General features: G+C 34.9%; 3 protein-coding genes across 3 annotated transcripts; all 3 read left to right on the forward strand.

The window, feature by feature from the left end:
• The first annotated feature begins 3,101 nt into the window (after positions 1 to 3,101).
• On the forward strand, positions 3,102 to 5,158 carry LOC106903520 (uncharacterized). Its single transcript, XM_088013157.1, has 3 exons — positions 3,102 to 3,293; positions 3,473 to 3,657; positions 3,755 to 5,158. The coding sequence occupies exons 1-3, from the start codon at positions 3,102 to 3,104 to the stop codon at positions 4,308 to 4,310; spliced, it is 933 nt and encodes a 310-aa protein (XP_087869283.1). The 3' UTR covers positions 4,311 to 5,158.
• Positions 5,159 to 12,247: 7,089 nt separating this feature from the next.
• Positions 12,248 to 14,190, forward strand: LOC106903531 (G protein-coupled receptor 4-like). Its single transcript, XM_014967409.2, has 3 exons — positions 12,248 to 12,421; positions 13,397 to 13,572; positions 13,647 to 14,190. Exons 1-3 carry the CDS (start codon positions 12,248 to 12,250, stop codon positions 14,188 to 14,190), a joined length of 894 nt encoding a protein of 297 aa, XP_014822895.2.
• A 3,237-nt stretch (positions 14,191 to 17,427) lies between these two features.
• LOC106903519 (uncharacterized) lies at positions 17,428 to 23,234 on the forward strand. The gene is made up of 4 exons (XM_014967399.2): positions 17,428 to 17,941; positions 21,343 to 21,601; positions 21,786 to 21,958; positions 22,376 to 23,234. Exons 2-4 carry the CDS (start codon positions 21,506 to 21,508, stop codon positions 22,950 to 22,952), a joined length of 846 nt encoding a protein of 281 aa, XP_014822885.2. The 5' UTR covers positions 17,428 to 17,941; positions 21,343 to 21,505; the 3' UTR covers positions 22,953 to 23,234.
• Positions 23,235 to 27,282: the final 4,048 nt, after the last annotated feature.

Below are 27,282 nucleotides of genomic sequence, written 5' to 3' on the forward strand. Positions count from 1 at the left end.
GTCTAAAGCAGTGAGCGTTAGACTTAGCTTTAATGAATTGTAAATTGTAATTTTGGGAGACCAATGGCAAGAGACTTGACAAAATTCATATTTAAACTTTTATTGTAATTTTTTGACAGACCATTATTGTGAATCAGAAAGGAAAACACAGCACTGTAAGAATAAATAAACATGTACATGCAGTGCCTGGGCTGCACAGTGGTGCATATGGTGGGTTCTCTCCAGGTTCTCTGACTTCCTCCCACAGTCCAAAAACATGACTGTCCGGTTAATTGGTTCCTCTAAATTCTTCCTAGGTGTGTGTAAATGGTTATTTGTCTACTCTGTCTCTGTGTTGCCCTGATACAGACCAAGGAGACACAGTGACCCTGCCTCTTGGCTGAAATGTCTCACTGGAGATGGGAACCAGAACCCGTCCCGACCCCACCAGGGACAGGGGCGTACAAAAAACCGAACCGTTGTACGTGGGATTTCTATCGGCTAATGTGTCTCTCAGGTTTTGAAAATGGTCCGACAATCGGCCGACAACTCGTGTCTTGTACGCTGGACATTACACAAAGGAAATGAGGAAGGGAGGGTCAGTGGAGAGCACCGGAGCTGAGCCTTTTTTCATTCAGTGTCATCAATAGAAAGAAAAACAGGAAGGAAGAGACGATAAAGCCGATAATTAAAATGAGGTCGATGGTTTAATTTATTGTGCGATTAATTTATTTATCGTTTATCGCGACAGGCCTTCTGAGAGGTTTAGGTTCATATCTGTGTTGATGCAAAATAGCATTTTTGTTTCCTGCCAAAGCAACTCAAGTCTATTTTCTTTATTATTTTTCTATATTACAAATAACATAAACATGTCATTAACACATACAAAACTTGTAGTAAAGAACAACTTATTCTGTAATTTCCATGTAATTTCCACATCAATGGAAAGCTTAGAATCGAGACGTTCAACATCTGTAAATAGCTTAAAATTATCTGAGTTTTGTTCATGGTTTTGTTTTGGCCATTCATGTTAATAAAACATCACCACCTTTAGGATGAACACAGAACACAATAAGACCTTTTCATTTAGGTTTTATATATTAAGATGTTTTATTGTGGAGGCATTATTATTGTTTCACTGTTTTTCTGAGACTGTTATAAGTTTGACAGAAACACATTTAATAGACTATATTTTATGTGTTGCCAAATGAATTAAAAATGTAATGGCAGTTCACCCACTTAACTTAAAATGTTTACAACTTATTTAGTTTGGCATTTAATTAAATGTATGCAAAGTTTAAATCACTCAATAGTTAAAACTTATTTAGATTATAAACATATGTTGTGTCTCTACCAAGGGTCCTGCTGATGACAGGATGCAGTTCATAAGCTCCATTCCATCTGACCTTGTCAGACAGTAAAGAGCGTTTTGAGCAGGTCTGTTGGCTTTACCTGTGTGAGCGTTAACATTTCTCTGGGTCTGATGTCTGCTACCTGTGCAGACTGCTGGCTCTCAGTATCCTGCACCGCTCCAAACGGAGCCATGCCTTGAATGACACACAGATGATGTTTGATGCTGATGGCATCTTGAGCAACATTGAGACAAAGTGGCCTTGCTCTGTCCATGACCCTCATGTGGATAGATGAGCTTAAATTCACAGCTAAAATAAGTGAGAGGATGAAATATGAGAGCATGCACCAAGTCATTAGTACACTGTAGTGCAAAATCTTCTAATATTTAATATAGTTATGTTTGTCTACATTAAATAGACAAACATTTAATATATGCAACCTTGTTTTGTTACACTTCATGACAACAGTCAAACATTCATAAAGACTCCTTCATGTTCATAACAGGTGTTATATCATATTTATGACAGTGTCCTGTCAGTCTTATGGACACCCTGTCAAATAAAGTGTTACCATCGTTTCCTTCTTGCTGGTTAAGGAAATGGACCTATTACATCATCTGTGCACCCATTTCCTTTAGTAAAGTCAGATGTGATTGGTCAGACACCGTAACATAAGTATTTATAGAGAACGCTCAGGCTGCAGCCTGTTAAGGTGAGAAGGATAACTGGCTAAAAACAGGAACCATTTCAGGACCTTTAGACTTTGAAAGGTAAATATAATTTTATTTGAATGTACAGAAATGAACAAAATACATCCACAATAATATGTTTTGGAAAATATATTCCATCTGTTTAATTTAATGTTACTGATGAAAAATAATAGAAATAATGTTTATGCTACCTGCCAATAGTTTCATGTAGACAGTCTGTAGTTTTGCTGCTGGAGGACAAACTGATCACTTTATCTCTCTCTCTGTTGGTCTGAGTTGCCTTCCTAGAAAACAGCATCAGCTGAGATAATATTAACCATAATTCATATTTCTCTCTCTTCTGCTGGGAACTTTTTACTTTTCATTAACATAGAAAGTAATCCTACATCAGGTCTTCTGTTTCTATGTTGCATATCTGTTCTGGTTTCACAAACCCCCACTCTGTGGCAGATCACCGCTTGAACTGAGCCAGGTTCTGGTTCTGGTTCTGGTTCATGTTCTTGTTCTGGTTCAGGTTCTGGTTCAGGTTTTGGTTCTGATTTCCTTTTTACTGACTGAGGAACCTTCCTGCAATGGTTCCTGGGTAAAAAACAACTTTTACCCCCAAACCTGATGCATCAGCTTACATGGACGAAATAAAGAATCATTCAAATTATATATAATAAATATATAAACTACTGTCTCACTCTAAAATTGAAATTGTCCTAATTAGATGTTTGTTAATGCAGGATTGTTCATAAGTGAACCTGAACAGAAACATTTCTGTGAGTCGATACAGAGAAGTAGATCTGTTAAACACTGGATGGCCGTGTTTGGTTTTCTCAGGGTGAAAATATGAATATTTACAGTTTGGACCCAGTTAAAGAAAACCTGAAGAACAATATATAAACTCTGATAAATGAGAAATTTGTCAACTTTTACCAATATAATTTTATATTATTTGGATTTTGATAGTAAATGTCAGGATTTACAGTTTAAACTTGAACAGCATTTAAAAATGTTATTATCTTTTCTGTTTACAGTTACTCCTGTCATCAAATTTCTGGTTCAGCACTGAAGGATGGAAAAGTTGAACTTTAGTATGTCTGGAGAAAACAGTTTAAATTACAGCAACATGAACCTGAACTCCAGTAACATTAATAACCGGATGGACCCGAGTTTTTTTTTACAAATCATAATGTGGATGAACTGGATCACCATTGCCATTGGACTTCCTTTAGTTCTTATAGTGATAATTGCAATTTTTTTCCAGGTGAGTACAATATAAGTGTAACCTGTTTATTTACAATGGATGAGCTATTTGACTAAGTTCCTGTTCAGATTTAAGTTAATCTTGTCCTAAATCACTGGAATGTGAAGAACAGGCAACAATTTACATGTCAAAAATTTTATTGTGTCATTAATATTTATTCTCTGTTTTCTTTCTCACAGGTGAAAAAGGGTCAAGATGCTCCAGTTTATGTCATCAACCTTCTTGTCTCTGATCTCATTCAGTTCTGCTGCAGAATTCCAGTAGATCTATATAATCCTGGTCTATCCATTGTCATTTGCCCCTACATTTTATTTTATGCTTTTATTACCAGTGTTGGATTCATGGTGTGTATCTCCTGTGAAAGGTGTGTTTCCATTTTTACTCCTCTACTGTCTCATATAATCACATCAGTCTGTTCTTCATGACCTTCAGAGACTAAACATCTCCATCTGTTATTACAGGTATCTGGTCATTGCCAAGCCACTGTGGTACAGATTCAGGAGAAACATCAAGACATATGTGGTGGTCTGCATTGGGGTCTGGATACTTCCTCTTCTTTTTCTGCTATTTGCTTTTCTGACTCTAGGTGTTCAGATGGCTGCTTTCTCCCTCATAGTTGTTCTCCTCCTGCCTTTTCCCTTGTTGATCTTCTTCCTGGTTGGGACTATCAAAGCTCTCTCTGGAGCTCTCAGTGTCCCAGCAGATGAAAAACGACGAATAGCAGCCATTCAGGTTGTGGTGCTGATTATTTACACTCTGCTTTATCTGCCCATCATCATTTTGCTTCTACAAGTCATTGGAGTATTGAATACTAAACTTGGCATTTTTTCTGCTGTTGTGACTGCTCTTTGTATTTTTCTTAGTCCTCTTGCAGACACAACTCTGTATTTGTTAAGTCGGAAAAGCATCATGGATAAATTTCTGGCTTCAATCTGTTCTTGTAAAACTTCTTCCAATCTGGAAATGAGCAGCACAGATCATGACAGCAGAACTGGTACAAATACTGAGACTGTTTAGGTTTTAATGTTTGTTATGGTGCAAAAGAGCCTCAACAATAATCAGTTTGTTGTAGCTGCTTTTTGGATCGACTAGCAAAAGGGACATTTTTTTTAAATGTTTCATAAAAAATATTTTCTAAAAATTAAATGTAAGAAATCTCTGATTTGTTAAATGAGCACTTTGAGCATTTTTGCCTCAGTTCATTTGTCTTTCTCTTTAGTCATTATTTTGTCATTTATATCTTCAGAAAGTCGTCCTTAAAATTAATTGGTTCAAATGTTGAATATATACTTTTTTTTTTCTTTTTGCTGATCTTGTTACAAGTTATGCACGGTTATATTTTCCCTGTAACTATTTCAGTTTCATGGTGGATCTGTTGATAATATGAAAACTATGATGGCTTACAGGAATGAAAATTATTGCAACATTATTATAATTATGTCTGAAATCAGAATTTCTGCTAAATCACCCACATTTAATCATGAGTGTATTTTTTTAAATGTGTTTTCCTTTATTTTTTTTCTGCTTAAGCAAACATACATAGTAATATGTACATTACTTCATGTTCACTTGCTAGACTTAAAAGCTGTAAAAAATGATTTTAGTTGTTATTTAGCTGTGGTTTATTTTCTTATGTCAACTTTTTAATGTCAGTTTGTTATAGATTCATGTAAACAAGTTGTACATCTGTGTGTTTTTATTCTGCTTTATAATAAATGATAACTAGAACTTTGGAGCATCTCCAGGTGAGATTATAAAATGATTTGCTGTTTGATTATCATATATCAGTTTCTCAGTTACATATCTAGACTCAAAACCTTTTTGCTTATTGTGACCAAGAAAAAAAAAATGATTCCAGAAAGTGAGTCCAGCTCTGCAGGCCATCAAATATGGAGTTGTTCACTGATAAAGACTGCTGCTTTATGATTTGACATAAGTGACAGTTAAACATGATGATGCTAAATATGGAAAACTGCAAGAGACAAAGTGACTAGTTCTTTGTGAATCTGTAGGAAACTCTTTACTAGCTTTTATTTCCACCATATTGTGTTCACCTGTCTGCACCTTGTTTATAATAAAATCCTCTATTTTTAATCTCACACTGACATATAGTTTGAATGTCAGGATGTGTGTGTCGGCAGACAGAAGCTGGGAGCATGGACCATTTTGAAGAAACAGGAAAGTAAAACCAGATTTCTTATTAAATTCATAAAACTAGAATCTGAGATCCGGAGACGAAGGAGCAGAGACGTGGGACGGCCCCGAAGACGGAGGGACCCACAAAACGATGGTTGAATAAACATTGATACAGTATTGATATAATATAAGTTATGGTCGAAAATCTAACATTGACTCAACATGTGAGTTACCGACCAGATTTTCTATAATTTCAATGTCAGGTTTCAACAAGGATCCAATATTTCTGTCTGAACATGTTTCAGCATTGATTCACTCATATGTTGCTGTCTGGGTTGTGATGTCAGCACATCACACCAACACAGCCTGAAGCTGCCCTGCTGACTCAACCTGGACAACTTTCCATAGTTGTTTAAATCAGAAATTCTCCTTTCTGACAACAAATGTTGAAAACCTCAAATCAGCGATTAGTGACCATCACCTCTGAAAGGCTCAAAAACATAAAGTAAATATTTTGGAGTGGCCGAGTTAAAGTCTGCACTGAAGTGGGAGTTAAAATTTGACACTAAATAAACTGTTTTGCTCAAACTCTTTCTGTAGGAGCTAAATTAAACCAGTTTTGCAAAAAGCCAAAAATTCTCCACAAAGTTTTCAAAGAGTGGCTCAAACATATATCAGATTTACTTTTTCACATGAAGTTAGTTAAATCATTCATTTAAAAACTGATTCAGCAACAAAGTTTAATGATCTGAAACATTTAGTTGCCAAAAAAGCAAAAGTGTCTTTAAGGGTTAAATACTTATTCTTTACCCATGAAATGAGTTGAACAGAATTTGAACTTTAGACACATTTTCTTTTTCAGGTAATATTTTCAGAAACCGCTGGTGTTGTTGTTCTTTCTGTCGTAATCATATTCCGGTGCTTTTTATAAATTTCCTCAGAACAGAGGCAGACAGTTTGTCACTTCATCTCCTGACTCACTTTGACTGGCAGATCAAATTTAGCATCAAGATCAAACTTCTCAGAAATATTTGCACACATGTGCTTGGCTGTTGAAATGACAAGGAAAATAAAACTTATTTTTGTTAGAATCAGACTGAAATGTTTAAAGTTAAAATAAAAGATTGTATGTTTTATTTTGTGTTTGTGTGATTAATATTTACTGAAAACTGAAGTTGCCACTGGTACTTTGTTAAAGGTTACAATGGGATAATTATGTAAGCGAGATACTTTTTTAATTTAAAAAGTTTGCCAAATGTTGCTATTTTTATGAAATATATATTTTAAATCACTACTGAAAAGTGCTGAAAATTCATATGTAAATAAAGTTATGAAAATTCTTCAATTTATTATGGAAAATTAGATTTTAATTTTTTATTCTAATTATTACTGACTGACCACTAACTGGAAAAAAGAGTCTTCGTTATCAAACTAATTATTTTTACATTTATTAGTTTTATCAGAATATTTACATGTAAACAGTTTAAATCAGGTTTTGAGATGAAATCATGAAAAGTCTTTCATCTATTATGACACAATTCAACTGGAAACCAAAGAAATTTACTTAAGATATAAAATAATTAAATAATTAAATAATTCATCCTCTGAAAAGGATGATGTGTTGCCATTTTTGTTGCTTTTACAAATCAGTCATAATAAATAAATTTGGCCTTTTTGATAAAGAAATAAAAAATAAACTTCAATATGATAATCAGAACCAATTTGTATAAAATAATGACAAATAAGATCCAGTGGATTGACTTTCCAAACTCAGCTGTCTAATAATACAATCACCTGAGTCACACTCACTGAACTCAGCTGATCTCCATTCCAAACATTTTGAGACTTTTGGCACCAATTGGCTGGACCTCTGTTGAATTAAGTCAGTCCTAAGAATAAATAAATAAAAATAAATAACCTTTAAGAATTGCATGGTTTTAGCTTGATGCCTACAGACAGATTGTGATTTCGTATTACTGAGGCCAGATATCTATTTGTGCTCAGCTGTGTTTTGCTTTAACAGATTTTATACCTCTGTTTTCTTTCCCATTGAGTGATGGAAGACTCCAACATCAGCATCACCTCATGGGACAAAATCTACAATTACAGCAACATGAACCTGATGATTCCAGCATCACCAATGACATCGACTCCCTTTAACTCTAATGGCCATATTTGCAGCTTTTTCATTGGTGAGACTAAAACTCTGACTTATTTTTATTTATGTAATATAATTCTGATTTTGGTGCTGATATAGTAATACATCTTCAGAACAGATATTTTGCTGTTGTTTTTTGACTTTATTCACTAAATGTTATTCAGTAAATAGGATAAAGTCGTTAAAGAATATTATGTACAACATGACATTCAGGAAAAACGTTTTAAGCCAGAATAACAATGTTTCTCCGTAGTTTAATTAAAATGAGTCAGCACTTATTAAATGTTTCTGTAGCACATCTTTCTATCTTAGTTTTGTAAACTTTTGAGAAAGCTTTGAAATATCTGTTTTTAACATCTTTTGCTTGTGGTGAGGCTTCTCATGATAATTATCTTGTAAGATATCTTTTAGTGCCTCAACGGAAAGAGGAAATATTTATTTTGATCTTGTGTGGAAGAAAGGAAACAACATTTATGAGAAATTGAGCTTTTCTGTGACATTTCTGCAGAAAAGTTACTCAACTTGCTGCTTGCTGCCGTGCTGTGGTTTCTGCAGCAGAAACCACAGCACCTTTGGTGACCTTGCCTTCAAATGTTCTTTTTATGTGCAGCTATGTGAAATAAAACTTGTTTAAAATCTGGTTTATTTTTAATATACAAACTTATTCAGTGAAAATATGAATAAGAGGGAAGAAATAAACTAAATAAATAAAGGAAATAAAGCCACTTTGGGTTTTGCTCAGTTCATTTTTATTGCAGCAGTTTACAAGTTGCTTCAAGCGTTTTGCAAAACAAGCTGATTCAATATAGAAATACATAGAATAGAATCAACTTGCATACTTTACAATTAATCCCTAATGATAAAACAATATGATCAAGTTATTATTTAGATGATCTCATATCCATCACTGTCTTGGAGTCGTGTCATGACGCCTGTTCTAATGACCCCCAGTTGCTCAGCAGTCCTACGTCTGTTGCCTGCCCAACCTTTTCTTTGGAAAGTCGAGGTTCAACAATAAGGCCTTGGTCATCTCTGCTCTCCCGTCAGCTCATCCTCCCCCTGACCTTTCACCTACCATCTACCTCCAACAAAACATCAGTGACCTTTAATTACAGTTACACATTTTACACCATTTCCAGTTCAAGGTTAAAATCACATTTATAACCTCTGAGTTAGCATTCATTTATAGTATTATAACCATTATTTATTAGTCTGAACTGTTTTTCTACATATGTAGGCTGGAAACTTACTTCCTCTTTCTTCAGGAAACCTGCTCTTCCTGTTTCATGACTCTATTTCTGCCTGACTATGATTTTTTTATGACTAAATAGAAAAATAATAGAATTAAAGCAAAGTTTGCAGGACACAATAACAACCAGAATAATTTTATTACCGTCTCACTCTACTGTTGGGTCTTGATGTCACCTGTGTAATCAATTTTAAAGGTAATTTTATTTATTGTTACTATTAAACTAAAATCTCCAGCATGGGGAAGTGGGATGATCTCCACTTTTCTCAACACAATTAATTTATTTAATAATTTAATTATCTGTAACCTCCCTTGATTTGCACTTTCACACCAACTCATTAATCAAATCTCTCACTTTTCAGTCTTTTTATGAACAACCAGATCCAGAGGAATTACAGATTCATTTCTGTGCATTTAAAGTTTTCTTGACTGTGGATGATCTGCATCAGTCAAACATTTACATGACAGGTGGAAATCCAGAAAGATGGTTTTCAGTTTGAACTTCATGACCTGCTTCAGATGCTTTTACATCGACTATAGATACAGTTATTGGCACAATTGAATGACAATAAAATCTGTCTGTGTCTACAGTATGCATGCCCTCTGGTGGTCAGAAAAACAATTACACACCATGTGATGCAGGGCTGGTGTCTGAAAAAAAAAAACATAAAAAAGCTCCTAAGCAATAAAAGCATTACAGTAATGGGAAAAAAAGTGATGTATTAGTTTAAACACATTTTAAAAAGTCAAAGGATCTACAACAACAATAATCTATTATCTAAATAATTATTGCCAGTATCATTTCTTGTCTAATTGGCACTTTCTGGTTTGTGTAAAGATGCAACCTTCAGTGTGAATGCTACAACAAAAACAGCTGAGAGAATTGTTTTTCATTTTAGTTTTCAGGTTATTTTTTATTTGATTCACTCAAAAATAAATTGATCACTATAACCCACATGCATGTAGAAGACGTACTGTATGTGAATGAAATGAGACAGTCAAGGGGTGAACTGCTGATCTGACATTTGTGACTTTATTTATTTTTGCTTGAATGTATTTGTGGCTATTGTTACAGTGTTCTTACTGTCGTACTGCAGTTTTGCTCCTGTTTCCTAGACAAATTTCTCCTACAGGAGACTATAAATGATCTGATCTTATGAATGAAAATTAACTGAAAGAAGTACAAACTTATATCTGCCTCCTATTCACATAAAAATACCTATTCAACTTAAAAGACTATTACAAACATATTTCACACACACACACACACCCCCCCACACACACACACACACACACACACACACACACACTTACACGCACATGCACACACGCTTACACGCACATGCACCTATGCTTACGCACACACACAAAAACAATAAGTGTTAGTTAATTCCCTTTTCTCAGGTATAATAAAAACATAACAGTTATGTGCCAGTAAGGTGCATTGGATTTGTCAAGACAAAATGGAAAAACCAGATGGATGGACGGATGGATGGACGGATGGATGGATGGATGGATGGATGGATGGACGGATGGACGGATGGACAGACGGACGGCTCTCTTCTAATCTGACTTTTTGACAAAAAACAAGCTGCACCTCTCTGGAACCTTTGAACAGAAATAACTGGATGATGTCTGTGGAAAGGGGGAAGCTGTATCAACTATGATGGTGCATCAATAACTAGTCAGGAAACAGAGGTCAGCAAAGGCTTGAGAACAAACTGGAAAACCATTTTTTATGAAAAGACTGAGAAACAAAAGCATCTTTCAAATTTAAATTTTTAAGGTTGACACCAAAAAACGAACATTTTGCTTTGATGTGTAATTTACTGAAACATAATCTCAATGATTTCCAGTAGATGATGATTATTTTTGTCTGTGTATGTTTTTACACTTCTGTAAATATCTATCATATCTAATTTCTCAGAAACCTCCAGTCACATTTAGATTTAACTATTGAAAGAAGAATTGAAAGTAGTTTTATTTTTTTCCAGTAAGACACGTTTTCTTCTGGATAATAAAACCTTAGTGTTTCCATCTGTAATTATATTCGTTTCCTTCCAGTAGCTTACTCTCCTGATCACCCTGTACATCTGTCCAGGGTTCCATCAATAAACACCAGAAATAAATAGTGAATCAAAGCAGCTTGTTGCTTTGACTGTACTGGACATATATGCATTAATAAACAAGTGGGTGTTTTCATTTCCTGAAAAGTTCTGATTTTGAATATACAAGGCGTCTATGTGAAAATGACTCATGCACAGATAATATCTTATGATTTCATCTCATAACAGTTTAGTTCTAATGACTTCTGTCTTAACTTCCTTAAAGTGGATGTAGATAATCAGCTATCAGGGTTGGATCTTTCTTTCTGGATCTGGACGACAAGAAGACTAAATCCTCACACATCAGCTCTTTACAGTAAAGAGTTTCAACTGTTTGAGGTAAAATCTGTTCATCCTGATATCAGTAGTGATAACTACCTAAAGAATGGGCATATGAAATCTTTCTAAAAGCCTAAAGCCACAGTAATGCAGTCTGTAATTTCTGTGAAAATGTCTCCATTTATTGCAGTGGCATGGGATTCTAACTTTTAAAAGAGAAACATGATATATTTTATGATTCTTGTCTTTAAAAAGTCTTTTTTTATGAATGCAAGAAGCTATTTGTAAATGTTTTCAACTCTATATGCACATCTAGTTATGTTGTTAGGACAACAGGGAGACTTTGCACTAAACTTCTCACTAAAACCAGGAAGATGGAGACATAACACCAGTTCTAAAGTCCCTACACTGGATCCCTGTAGCTCAGAGGATAGACTTTAAAATACTGTTGTTAGTTTATAAATCACTGAACGGTTTAGCACCACAATACCTTAAAGATCTGTTATTGCTGTACCAACCATCTAGACCCCTCAGAACTTCTGGTTCTGGTTCTGCTCTGCATCCCCAGAACCAGAACCAAACGAGGAGAAGCAGCATTCAGTTTCTATGCACCACAGATTTGGAACAAACTTCCAGAAAACTGTAAAACAGTTGAAACACTGAGAGCCTTTAAATCTCAAATTAAAACCCACCTGGTTAGAGCTGCTTATGGCTAAATTAGGGTTCGACTGTGGGTTTGATGTCTTCGATGTTTTTAATGTTTTTATCTTTACTTTTTATCTATTTATGTAAAAGTGGGTCATTGCGCGCACAGAAACTGTTTATTCAATGTCGCATGCTGTTTTTATTTTTTTAATTATGTAAAGCACCTTGAAATGCCTTGCTGCTGAAATGTGCTATACAAATAAAATTTGATTGATTTGATTTTGATTGATTCATCCAGAAACTCCTGGTCTGAATATGAACAACTAACATTTAGCTTCATTTAACTTGATCATGATCTACCATCCATGTTTTATAGAAAACAATGGAAATGCAGGACAACACCACCTTCATCAACATTGATGACTTCAACATCACCAACAGCAGCAGCAGCCAATCCGACTTTAGTATTGAGTCAAAGATGCATTTAATGGTATTAATAGTTATTTGCACAGGACTTCCTCTAACGCTGGTGGCGATCTGTGCGGTTTATTGTCTGGTACGTACACTGACCTTCACACTGTCTATTTCTAACACGTGTTTCTGTAACTAAAGACACTTTGGGTCTGAATAAAAATAAATGAAGAGCTTTCTGATGAAAAACAAATTCTGTCACTTCTAGGAAATGTGTCGGTGTGTTTGGATCAAGGGTGTATTAGAGCATTAAAACTGAATTAATTAAGATTTAACCTTACACTGTAATGAGGTATTTTATTTTTCACTTGTTTTTTATATTTATAACCATATTGGGCAAAAACTGCAACCCATAGTCAGTTCTTCTAATTGCTCAAACCAGTATTTTTTATTATATAAACTTTATTTTGTATTAGGTTGAATAAAACTAAAAACGCTGAACACCTCTCCCATCTTCGCCACTCCAAGCATTCAGCATACTGAGGTTAGGGAATCTTCATCAATGTACACAGAGTAACATCATCAACAGATCTTTGTTTTTGGCATTTGCATAGCTTAATTCATATCTTCTGACATGCAATAAAGAGATCAGAATATCTGAACTGCTGCATACATTTAAATTTGTATTTATGGAATAGCATTTTTTTTTCATAGTACAGATTAACAGTGGCGATGGTGGGAGGGTTTGATTCTACTCCGTCTACCTGCGTCACTGTTTCCTTGGGTGAAACGTTTCCCTGCAGGTGATGTTCAGAGGGCCTGGTGTTGCTGTCAGTGTGCTCCAGGGCAGCTGTGGCTACTCTCCAGTAGCTCCCCTCCATCTGGGTGTGAATGTGTGTGTGAATGGATGAGTGTAGGGTGGAGTGATTTAGGGTCCTCTCTGGACTTCATGAAGCGATAAACCAGTACAGGCCATTTACCATTAATGCTCATGAATGTGTTAGATTTTGTCAAAACAAATCCAAAATATGGCCTTTACTCATTTTTTGCTCTATTTTTCTTGTATTTATGGAACAAGCAACAAGTTATATGGACATGTTTATGGCTTCTTTCTCTGCAGATCCAAAAAGGTCACTCTGCTCCAGTCTACGTCATCAACCTTTTAATTTCTGACCTCATTCAGCTCTGCTGCCTGGCGGCTTGGAAGGCCGGCGAGATGCATGACATCATAGACTACATCTACCTCTTTGCTCTAACCGGCAGTATTGGATTTATGGTGTGCATCTCACTGGAGAGGTAATTACCTTTATACACATGAGAATTTACTGATTGTCCTTAGTACAATCATCAGTGAGTTTCTTTCATTCCAGGTATTTGGTTATTGCCAAGCCGCTGTGGTACAGATTCAGGAGAAACATCAAGACATCTCTGATGGTCTGTGGCCTAGTATGGACATTGGCGTTTGCCAGTTTTCTTCCTTACTGTTTAGATGTAAACCATCAGGTTGTAGAAATCATCTTTGCTGTCATCTTTCTCCTTCCATTCCCCTTTTTGATTTTCTGCCTTGTTGGAACCATCAAAGCTCTGTCTGCAGCTCGCAGTGTCCCTGCTGAGGAAAAACGAAGGATAGTAACACTGCTGGTTGTGGTGCTACTTATTTACACTCTGCTGTTTCTTCCTAACGTTATTTGGTCATTAGTGGAAGAAGTGAGATATAACCCGATTTTTGACAGCTTGGCTTGCATTTGTCTTCATCTAAGTCCTCTGGCAGATTTAACCATGTACTTTTGCATTAGGAAAAGTGCAGTGGACAAGCTACTGAAATCATGCTGCCATTGTGAAATGTTAGGCAATCAGGAATCAAGCAGCACAGCTATTGAAAACATGTCTGCACCGTGCACCGACACAGTGTAAGCTTTGCATGGAATAATCTGTATATTGTTCCATCCATCCATCCATCCATCCATCCATCCATCCATCCATCCATCCATCCATCCATCCATCCATCCATCCATCCATCCATCCATCCATCCATCCATCCATCCATCCATCCATCCTTACTTTCTTTCTTTCTTTCTTTCTTTCTTTCTTTCTTTCTTTCTTTCTTTCTTTCTTTCTTTCTTTCTTTCTTTCTTTCTTTCTTTCTTTCTTTCTTTCTTTTGCCTCCAGCAGCCACCTGGACATGTCGCCGTACGTCAGTATTCCTTTGAACGTTTCTGCAGATGTAATGCTTTTATTGCCATAATAAATGTTAATTGTTGTACTCTCTTACGATTTTCAAATCAGCATTTTCTGCATCTGAATCTATGCCACTTTATTTAGTATGCTAAATTATTATTATTTTAAGTTTCTGCCATGAAGCTTTTAATCTGTTGGGATTTTTTTTGCTACAAAAATGTAGAGGACTTTTACTACTGTAAAAAAATATGCATTGTGTATTGCATAAAGCATCAATAAATGTTACAGTCTGATTTATGTCTGGTGCAGTGTGCAACAGTTATTGAAGATGCAAGTATGTTTTATGCATTCATGCCTTTATTTGAATTGTAGGGGATTAGTTGGCAAACAGTTTTCCTGAAAGTGCTGCCTGCTAAAAATAATATTGTTGAATTTAATGTTAAAATAAGTATAAATAAGGCTAAGAGTATAAAACTATTCATTAGGAAGAAATGGCCAGAGCAATGGGAGAGAGAAGAAAATGTTAGATTTTATTATATTATCCAAAAGAAAGTTAGAGAATTTAGAAAATGGAATAGAAGAAGACATGGAGGATGAGAGTAATAAATAGCTCCAATAATCAGTAAACATGCTACAGGTTGTTGTAATCATTGTGGACAAATGGAAACAGTACAAAATATTTTTTTGAATGTAATAACTAAGAACATGAAAGAGATTTTAAATAAGAATAAAAGTGAGACAGACGTACAGCAATTATTTCAAATCCCATCGGGAACACTTTTAGTCTTTTTTCTTTTCTTTTTAAGACTATCAGGTATTTGGGAGGATAACAGAACATCTGATGCATACTCCAATCTGGACAAAGTATTGCACCTTGTGTTGTTTGCCAACCGCCATAAAAATAGAAGAAGTAGAGAAGAAGGAGGTGTAGCTTGTAACAACACTAAATACTTTCTGTGTAGTCCTGTGTAGTACTATAAATTAAACTGATACGTAAACCCACAGAAGAAAAGGGCATTGGCACAAAACAAACCATTTATGGTTTTACAGGAAGCAGTCTGAAGATTTGACATTACAGAAATGAAAAACAGTCGCATTAAAAGAGAAAGGGCAAGATTCCTTCTTTAAAGATGTAATGTTGAGAACTCAAAATACTAAAAGTGTTGAGTATCAACGAATTGATTGGAACCAGGACTAAAGACAAGACTAACTGAAAGTGTTAATTTTTTATATTTAGATTTATGCTTTAGATTTCCAGTCTGGAAAAGCAGCGGAATTCCAAGGAATATGAATCTGGAAATGTTTGCGGAACCTGGGCATTGTGTGTCTGCTTCGTTAGAGTCGGTGTGTGGCTCTACTTAGAGAGCTGAACAAGTCAGCTCAGTGCAACATTTGCAGATATATCGTGAAAAAGACGGCACACGGCCAACATGCTGAAACAACTCCGGATCCGTGGGATTGATAGAGTTCTCCGTCTTTTAATCTGGTGACCTGACAATCTATGCTACCTCATCAGATTATCCTACTGTAGCGCGTTGAGACAGCTATGTCAATCTGGAGGTGCTACATGTTTACATACTGAAAACCACAGTAGTTAGTATTTAATGCAATCATCAGAAACCATTTAAGTCACAGGGTTATAGGGCAGTGATTCTTGAGAATAGGGACAAAACAGGTCCTATGGATAAAGCACAAAATTTGAATAAAATATACACAAAATATAATTTTTTCAAATATCTGACTAAACTAACCTGGGTCATGTGAGCACAACAATGTATATTTTCCAGGTATTTGCTGAATATTTTTTTGTTTTAAACATTGTAGTTGGTGGATGATGCCTGTAAAATCCCTGGTCCAGGAACAGAACTCAACACATTATAACAGTTTAAAACAATTAAAGAAATACTAAAATTAAATATTATGACAATTAAGTATAAATAGTCATATAAATAATTATAAAAGTATCGATAAATTGAATTAAAAATAATTTTTAGATATTTTCCAACTCCGTTGAAATTTGTCCCTAGTTTTTGTCAACACCGTCAGACATGAAAAAAATGCAAAAAAATCAGGCATTATTGGGGGGCACCAGAACTTCTGAGGACCCCATGACCTCTTCCTTTCTCTTCCTTTGCTAAGAGGGCTAGTTAGCTCTGGTTAGCTTAAGTTATTATTTAGTTTTTTCTTCTGTTTTATTCCTAAGTTGCTTGTCACAACCATGATGTGTCAACTCCATAACTGACAATTTACAAAACTTTGATGAAATTTTGTGAAATAAAAGCTTAATTTTGGTAAACCGTAAAGATTTCATGGACCTGATGAGCTACAATATGGCCTCCTTCAAAATAACATCATATAAATTAAGGTAGTTTGGCATTTTGTCAACTCCATCAGAGTTTTTGCGACTCTTTCAGTGAAATTGTTGTCAAATCTCACTTAATTGTGCAATTAATTCATTTTAATGTATTTTACATAAATTTCATTACTTCACATGTACCAAGTTTTTCATTTTTACTCACTAGTTTGTCACCACCTTCATCTCTGTCAACTCTGTCAGATGGATTTTTGTTGTTTTTTCTTTTAAATAATATTTATTTTGTTTCTTGAGAAGCATTTGTCTGTAAAATGAGTAAAATATCACTAAATCACTAATAGGGTATTTTAAAAATCATTTTATATTTATTTTTGTCAGATGGTGACGACAAAGTTCTGGGTCAGGTCGATTAAAAATGTAATTTTTAAAAAAATGTTGCAACTGGGAGCCTGCACCTTAGCATCTCTACATTTCCAAAACATTATTTGCCATATTTACATGCATAAAGTTGAGAAACAATAATAATAATAAAAAATATGGGAAAATTTAAAGCCGTTTTGTCCCTATTCTCAAGAATCACTGAGGGGTAACTTAAGAATTATATTTATATGCGAGAACCAGAGGGAGAACGAGGAGAGATAAATATTTCTCTTTATTTCACTCTTTTTATTTTTGGGAAACATTGCAATGGTAAGTATGACAGTTGTGGAGTTGATGAGACAATAGAGCATGCTAAGTTATTCTGTTAAAATTATGAGGATGAAAGACAACAGGTGATTCAAAAATTAAATAGAATTAAAGGTAAATTAGTTTTATTTGATTTATTTAGAAATTATTCGAAAAATAAAATTTATCAGATAATATTTCGTTATCTTAAATCAACGCAGTTATTTAATAGAATTTAAAAATTTAGTGGCATTGTGGTCCACACTCCACACCAGGTGGCAGTAAGGCAACATTTGTCGTTGTTTGCCAACCGCCAGAAAACATCAAAGAAGAAGAAGTGAGAAAAAAAAAAAAAAAAAAAAAAGACAAGAAGAAGTTGGAAAGAAAGGGGTGTGGCTTTTACAAAACAAACTACTTTCTGTTTAGTCCTTCAGATGGTACTGGAGATAAACTAATGTCTCGTCTATAAATCCACAGAAGAAAATATCGTTTGCACAAAACAAACGGGTGAGATTATTTTTTTTAATTTATTTATTAAATAAGATGTGATGTTGAGAAATCAATAAAGGTTGGATATCAAATGTCAGAAAATGATTGGAACCGGGACTAACATTAAGACTAACCGAATTTGTGGCATGTTTTACATTTAGATTCATAGTTTCAATTTCCAGTCTGAAAAAGCTGCGGAATTCCAAGGAATATGAATCCGGAAATGTTTGCGCAACCTGGGCATTGTGCGTCTGCTTCGTTAGTCAGTGTGTGGCTCTACTTAGAGAGCTGACCAAGTCAGCTCAGTGCAACATTTGCAGATATATTGTGAAAAAGACAGCGCACGGTCAACATGCAGAAACTACTCCGGATCCGTGATGTAGGATTGATGGAGTTCTCCGTCTTTTAACCCGGTGACCGTCAGCTATGTCCATCTGGACATGCTCCATCTTTACATACCAAAAACCACAGTGGTTATATTTAATGCAATCACCAGAAAACATTATTTAAGTGGCCAAATCGTAGGGGTACTTCAGAATTAAGCATATTTTGAAAATGTAAAATCATGTAAATCAGTGATTCTTGAGAATAGGGACAAAATGGGTTTTAATTTTCCCATAATTTTTTTTGTTTTGTTATTTCTCAACCATATGTATGCAAATATGACAAATAATGTTTAGGAAATGTAAAGATGCTAAGGTGCAGGCTCCCAGTTGCAACATTTTTTTTTTTAATTACATTTTTAATCGACCTGACCTAGAACGTTGTCATCACCATCTGACAAAAATAAATAAAAAATAATTTGTAATGACCCTATTAGTGATATTTTTACTCATTTTACATACAAATGCTTCTCAAGAAACAAAATAAATATTATTTAAAACCAAAAACAACAAAAAGGCCATCTGACGGAGTTGACACAGAACTGAAGGTGGTGACAAACTAGTGAATAAAATGAAAAACTTGCTACATGTGAAGTAATAAAATTCATGTAAAATACGTTAAAATTAATTGTTTGCACATTTAAGTGAGATTTGACAACAATTTCACTGAAAGAGTCGCAAAAACTCTGACGGAGTTGACATCTGACGGAGTTGACGAAATGCCAAACTACCTCAATTTATATGATGTTATTTTGAAGGAGGCCATATTGTAGCTCGTCAGGTCCATGAAATCTTTACATTATACCAAAATTAAGCTTTTATTTCACAAAATTTCATCAAAGTTTTGTAAATTGTCAGTTATGGTGTTGACACATCATGGTTGTGACGAGCAACTTAGGAATAAAACAGAAGAAAAAACTAAATAATAACTTAAGCTAACCAGAGCTAACTAGCCCTCCTAGCAAAGGAAGAGAAAAGACAACGTCATGGGGTCCTCAGAAGTTCTGGTGCCCCCCAATAATGCCTGATTTTTTTACATTCTTTTCATTTCTGACGGTGTTGACAAAAACTAGGGACAAATTTCAATGGAGTTGGAAAATATCTAAAAAATATTTTTAATTCAATTTATTGATACTTTTATAAATATTTATATCACTATTTATACTTAATTGTCATAATATAATTTTAGTAATTCTTTAATTATTTCAAACTATTATAATGTGTTGAGTTCTGCTCCTGGACAAGGGATTTTACAGGCATCATCCACCGACTACAATGTTTAAAATAAAATAAAAATATTCAGCAAATACCTGGAAAATATACATTGTTGTGCTCACATTACCCAGGTTAGTTTAGACAGATATTTGAAAAAAATATATTTTGTGTATATTTTATTCAAATTTTGTGCTTTATCCATAGGACCTGTTTTGTCCCTATTCTCAAGAATCACTGAAATATGATTTTACTGACAAAAACTAAAACCGTCAGAATGTTACATTCATTTATAAAACGTGTGTAGATGCACCAAATTCCTTCATCATAATGTCTGGCATGTTTAATGTTTAAGCTAGTTTATAACATTCTTTTATTAGAAAATCAGTCATTTATTAAAAACAAGAATGATGCTACCATGTTTTTTTTTATAAAATAATAATAATAATAATAATAATAATAATAATAATAATAATAATAAACATTTTGTAGCGCTTGATGATTAAATTCTTTCATCAGTTTTACCTTATAAATATGTATCAGGTAAATCTGATACATATTTATTATATGTACTGAATTTCATTATGGTAATTTTGTTATGGTTATAACTCAATAAAATATTCTACCTCAGTTTCTAACCTTAATGCTTCGTAAGAATGAACCAGTATCAGACAGAGGAAATGACAGTTTATTGATATTCAGTTAAACAGAATATAACTTTTCTTATGAAAAACTGAAGAAGATCACAGGTTTTATCCATCAGTAAAGCTTAAATAACTGACTGGTCATCACATCATTCATGTCTCCCTCAACAACTGTATTTCTCAGCATACTAAAATATGCTGATACATTTTAGTCAGCATATCAATGTTATGATATTCCAAAGCACTGGAATATCATAACATAAAGCAGAAGACAAACAGTAATATAGTCGTTCTTTCAAACTTCTTCCTATAAACATTACATTTACCAAATAATCTATTAGTTTTAAATAATGGAAGAATTTGATTTCAATAACATGAGAACATAATCAGCTTAAATCGAGGATCTTTAGTTATGTTGTGATTCAACTCAGAGAAAAGTGAAAGAAATTTCTGCAGTAAAAACAGGAAAACAACTGTGAGAAGAAATCCTTTAAAATATTATCAGACAAATCCATTAAAATTTAAAGTTCAAAATTTACTATTGACTTAATAAGATACTAAATATTTCATTTCAGCAGCAACAAGGACATTTCTATGTTACTTTATTCTGATCAGTATGTGGTTAAAAGGTCTAATCAGGGTTTTCTTGGACTGTTTTTAAACTGAAGGCTATGATAAGGTTTTCAGTAACCAAATCAAACTAACTTTGAGTCAAACCTTTCGTAACCATGGCAACAGGGATAGTTGCCTTTGTTTCTCTCTGGATCCATGAGAACAATGAGATTATTAGACATGTTGATGATCTAAAATGATTGCATGATCAAATAGAATTAAATATTCAATCATCTGTTGATATTATTGATTTTACCAAAACAGACCAGAATCATCCAGGGGCCTAAAAGCGTAAAGGACTCAGCCAAACGTCTTCAGCTGAGATCTTCATGTTTTATAGTGCAATTTATTATTGGCTTAAAAAAATCAGATGCAAAAGCAACAGTTTACCTTTTTCCATCTCACTGTAGCTTTATAGACATTAATGCTGAGAGGTTGACAGGCTTCTGTAAAAAAAGAAAAGAAAACACACAGAAAAAATGAAGGAAACATTGGATTAGATTAAGAATCAACCTGTTTTCATCAATCAGTTATTCACATACTAACCTCATATTCTTGTTTTTTTCAGTGACTTTCAAAGCAGACTGGGTTCCTGGTCAAACTTCACTGCATCACATCATCATCAGCTTTTTCTTCTGAAAACAAAAAGGAAGTGGTCAGAATCTCAAAGTCAAGAAACAGCCGTTACTTTGAGTTCTCTCTGACAGAAGTTACTCTGAGAATTGGACCAAATGGATAACTTATCTACTTTTGAATTGGCACTTTTCTCCATTATTGGCATTAGCACTCTTATAACCGTAGTGGCCATTGTCTTTGCGTGTTTGCTGGTGAGTACACTCTGACTTCTTTTCATTTATCTTTATTGAACATGTTTGTTTTTAACCATCTGGCTGGTTTTCTTGTTGTTAAATATTGTTCTGTGGCTGCAGTTTGAAATGTTGCATGTTGAGGTTAAACTTGGAATGAATTACCTGGATTTTTATTGAACTTTGTCATGTTTTTCTTTAACAGCCAAAGAAACAACCAGTTCAGGTCTTTGTCATCAACCTTCTGGTTTCCGATCTCATCCAGCTGATCAGCTTAATTGTAACTCTAATGAGAGTTGGATTTGAAGTTCTGCTCATCTTCTTCTTTATTGGCTTTATTGCCAGTGTTGGATTTATGGTGTGCATCTCATTGGACAGGTATCTATCTGCCTATCTATTTACTGTGTTGGTTTTCTGTCTGAGATCATTGCATTACTGTAATCCAACCTTCTCCATAAATAATTTTAGTCTATATTTCACTAAAAGTCACTCTGTCTGAATCTGTCTACAGTTCAGTAGTGTCCAAAGTCAGTCCTCAAGAGCCTGTGTGTTTTACGTATTAAATGTTTCCCTGTTTCAGCACAGCTGAGTCAAAAGAATTGGTAGTTTCATGTTCCTGCAGAACTTGATAGCAGGAAGTAATTAAGTATTTGGATTCAGCTGTGTTGAATCAGGGACACCCTGGTGTTTATGATTGTTCTTGATTGGTATAAATTTGAATTGATATAATATGAATTGTTCAGGTTTGTGTTGTTATTGTATCAATACACTAACATGAGCTGAATTGCATTACAGATATCTGTTCATCGCCAAGCCAATGTGGCACGAATCCCGGAGGAAGAAACTTTATACTGTGTTGGTCTGTGTTGCAGTTTGGTTGCTTGCTGGTCTTTTTATTGTAGGTGCTATTCTAGATATCTTAGATGACTATATATTTAACATTATTGTCCGAATTCTTGGTATTTTCCTTCTCCTCCCTCTTCCCTGTTTCATCTTTTTTGTGGCTGGGACTATTAAAGTTGTATCTGGAGCTCACAGTGTCCCTGCTGATGAGAAACGAAGAATAGTTTCTATTGTTGTTGCTATTCTGCTCATTTACATCCTGCTTTTCCTGCCTGTTATAATTTTTTGTCTGATACCATATGACACCCACCACATGAATGTACTCTTTAAAGTATATTCTTTTACTGTCCCTCTTAATCCTATAGCAGACTCGATGTTGTATGTATTCCTCAGGAAGGGATTGGTAGACAAGCTTTTAGCTACACTGTGTTGCTGTAAATTGTCCAACAATCAGCAGACTGTTACCATGGATACTGTAGGCGAGACGGTCCGGGTTCGCCTGAACACAGAAACCTCTGCAGATCCATGAATGGGGGTTGATAGATGATAGAAAAACAACAAAAACAATGTAATTCCCTTTAAAACACGTATATTTGTATATTTTATTCTGTTTGGTGTGTTTACTGTGAAATATCAGTTCTTGTTTTATGCATTCATAAACACAAATTGAATAATTGTGCTGAGTATCACTGAACTGTTGTAACCCTGATCATTTTCTGCTCATGTTTGGTTCAATGAAACATTATTTTTCTATTTACTCAACAGTTTATTATCTGTTTTTGGCCTTAAATATATCTGCTCATTATGTAGAGTTTCATGAGTTCATTGATTTTATTTGGCTCTAATGGCCATTGACAGTAAACTGACAGGGAAGTGGTTAATGAGTGTAATGAGTGAGAGTGAAAACATTTAGACCTGAGCAGTGAGCTGCGGCCAGTTGTTGTTGGAAAGGAGTGAATAATTGGGAAAAAAAATCTCTTGCAGGGATAAATTCAATTCAATTACTGTTTGATAAGAAAATGAACATCAAAGTTCAGCTTGTCTGGGTCAGTATGAAAAAAAGTGCCTAAAAAAGCAAACCTCTAACAAAACCTATTTGCAAATATATTGAAGTACTGGAAGTCTCCAGATCTTAGATGAAACAAGAGCGCCCTCTTGTGTTCAGATATTTAGTTAGCCTAAAATCGTCACTAATTTCTAGTTTTGAAATTGTTTTGCCAACAAAGCTACACCCGTTTTCTTTTTGATACTCTAAAGCTTCTGATTCACAGTCTGAAAAATAATCAGTAGTAAAGAAAGATCACAAAAAATATGAAAACTGTACATTTTAAGATGTGCTTACATTTTAACAAAAAGGTTTTGCTGTACAAGTATAAAAAAGCAGTGAACATTATTAGACATGATGAGTAAGAGGAAGATAAACAGCATAAACGTCACCACAGCTATTGTACGGTGGGCTGTAAGGGTCTTTGGATGCCTCCTGGTTGGGTTGTGTGAAACCTGATGAAATCGACATTGGTTACCATGGTGACACTAGCTGTGGTTTTACTGTAACATATAATCAAATACCACTAATGACTTAATGAAACACAAAACACTGAAAGTTAATGCCTGGTTTGATGACATGACAGAAATATCTGCATCATCCTGAGGTTGATAATAGATATGCTGTTAGAAAATACCCAATTTTGTGGCTGTTTAATAATGCACTTTATTAAAAACATTAACATCCCAACATGTCTTTGTCACTTTACAACCATTTTAATTCATTTTCTGGGATTTTATTGAGTCACCAGTATAAAGAAGTGCATAACTTTGAAGCTTGTTACAACTTATTACTAAATAAAATCTACCAGTTTCCTTCAGGTTGACTTGTAGACGCGATCTCAAAATCTCATTAAATATTTTGTATGTTGGAACATTGTTGTTTGAGATCAGACAGTTCACGTTTTTCTCAAAAAAAAAAAAAGTGACAACAAAGGGAAAGGAAAATATTGTGATTGTTTTTGTTATTCAAATTAACACAAGTCTGACAAAATCAGTCTTACAAACTTTTAAAGTAGTAGTTATAAACTTTATTTCAAAGTCAGGTCCATGCTGATTTTCTGTCTGCAAATAGCTTTCTGAATTTACCAATGAGTTTTGGTATTTTGTATATCAATAAAGAATCAATAAATAAGCACCATCAGCTAAATGCAAGAGCCCCTATTACATGCAACAGTCCAAACATAAATACATTACAACTTAATCAAAATCTTTGTCCATTTAGTTTTAGGAAACAAGTGCTGCAGGAGCACAACAGAGAACATTAGCTTTAGCCTCCTAGCGATTGACATGGTGATTTGGCAGTTTATTCCTTGAAATGTAAAAAACAAAGCTGAGAGTACAATCTTTGTTTAGCCTTAATTAACCAATTACTGTCACTGAAAGATTTCTCAACATTTATGAACAGGCTAATTTTCCAATAAAGCAGAAGTTCCTAAACTGTGGGGCGCGCCCCGAGGAGGGCGCCTTGCCATTGCGGGTGGGAGTGAGGGGGACGCCGTCTGGATGAAAAAAAATAAATAAATAAAAAATGAAGCTGTATGCGCTGGGTTTTTACCTTAGAATGGCCAACTCTCTGTTATTCCTATGTCAATTTGATACAGTAGGGGCTTCCACCCATATCTGTGTCCTCTGTCACTTTTAACAGTAGTTAAAACTGTTTTATCCATTGTTAACATGTGGAAACCTGTTTTTCCGAGCCGCCTTTAAACGGAACATGAGAGCTACGACGCTCGCGCTGGGTTTCCACCAGTGAAGGAGACCTGCTGCTGCTGTGCGGAGCTACAGGTGTGTTAGGATCATGGCAGCAAACCAGCAAAACGCAAAAAACCTTTTCACAGTTTCCCCCCAAACTAACCGACTGAGTTGAGTGAAGCTGTTGGAAGCAGGTACAGTTAGCTGACTAGCTAACTAATATCAATACAGCACCTCAACTTGTTATAGGAGGACAGAGCGACTCCCACGAACTAGAATAACCCCAACCATCAAGTCGGCCATCATGAAACATGCATCAATCTAATGGCCCCAATGGTTGTGTGATTCACTGAGAAAGATTTCTGAATAAGAATTATAAAAAGAGCTTTCTATAGAAACCAGTATAGTTGCATCACACAAATAAATACGATCAATCAGTGAAGCAAACTGTGATCTGGAGTTAAAAACAGCCTGGAGACTGGAAGGCTGCAAACGTATGCATAACCCTTTAACTTTTCATCCTGTTAGCACAAACTTCAATGTATTTATCTGGAATTTTATCTCATAGAGCAAAACTAAGTTGTGCAAAACTATGAAGTGGAAGAAAATTATAGCTGTTAAAAATTTTGAACAAGTAAAAATCTGAAAACAATTGATTTTTCTCAATATTTTTCACCATGTGTTTGATTCAGAGAGAACAAATAGTGTTATGAAGAGCAGTTGATGAAGTTAGATGCAGTTCAGTCCTGAAAGAAAATCCCTTAGAGGCTGGAAAGGAATGAAAACTGGAACTCGGAAATAAAAGCTTTTTTATTTCCTATTTGCCAAATGTTCCCCAGTGTGTTGCTTTGGACTTCTGATGGACAGGAGGGGAGCACATGTGTTCTACCCAGAACTTCTGCATATCTGAGCTTCTGCAGGATTCAGGCGGAGCTGGAAGTCCACATGTCCCACATCACAAAAAAGAGACTGCATGTAGAGTTAAAACCCACAGCAGATCATCTGTAATTCTTAATGCCTTCTACATGCATTTACAAGGGATCGTACTGAGGGTCTAACAATACCTAAACACAAAGGCAGATAAGACATGATGCTGAGTTCATTAGAAAGAGACACAACGAGATTTAATGCTTTCAAGAAAACTTCAAAGGTCAAATTTTTGCTCCTCATTTTTTAAATTTTTGTGTGGTCTGCAGTACATTTACCATTTCCCAGTTGCTATTGTCAGCATTTGCTGTAATTGTGATGTAGCTTAGCATACTCGTAGGCGTCCAGTCATATCGATGCTTTCTGCTTACGTCAGCATCTAAACAACTTGCAGGTGGTATTTATTGTTCTTAGTGGAAACCCAAAATGTGTCAAAAAATGATATAAGAATCGGTGAGGCATTTTCTCTAAAACCTTCATCAGGTGAAGCCATGATGACCACATTCCTACAATAATCCACATAAATCAGACGGATGGTGGATGTTGCTCTTCTCTTGGAGCAGATATTAAACACTTTTTCAATCTTTCTTCACATCCCACATAAAACAGTCAAAAAACTGTACGGAACCGAACTGACTACTTCACACCTTTTTCTTTCTGATCTCCTGTCACGCATCACTTTCATATAATTTCCAAGCATGACCACTAGAGGGCGTATTTCCACAAAAAAAAACAAAAAAAAAAAACATTAAAAGAAGATCTTAATGTTATGGACATATCTAAATGTAAAATAGGTATACAATCATCAAACACACTAACAAACAATGTTAGAAAATTATACTTCTTTATCTCTTATAAATTTGAAAGCAAACAAAAAGGATGGATGGATTCCACACTCATGATTCCAACTGCTTCAACAGATCAGTGAAATTCATTGATGTTTAAAATTTCAATCATATAGCAATAACAGGACTTCAGTTCTAAAATAATCTGGTTGAGGTGTTGGACATGTGGTGGTCAGAGAGTCACTTCACTCATTCTGCCCCAGGGCAGCCGTGGCTACACTGTTTCCCACCATCAGTGTGTGAATGGGTGAGTGACTGGTTAGTGTAAAGCTCTTTGACATTGTTGGATGTCAAAACACTCGGATGAACAACTGTGTCCAGTTGTAGACAGAACTGTGCACACAGGCT

Source organism: Poecilia mexicana, unplaced genomic scaffold, assembly GCF_051168715.1.
Source record: "Poecilia mexicana isolate PSO_F unplaced genomic scaffold, ASM5116871v1 scaffold_15, whole genome shotgun sequence".
Lineage (NCBI taxonomy): Eukaryota > Metazoa > Chordata > Actinopteri > Cyprinodontiformes > Poeciliidae > Poecilia > Poecilia mexicana.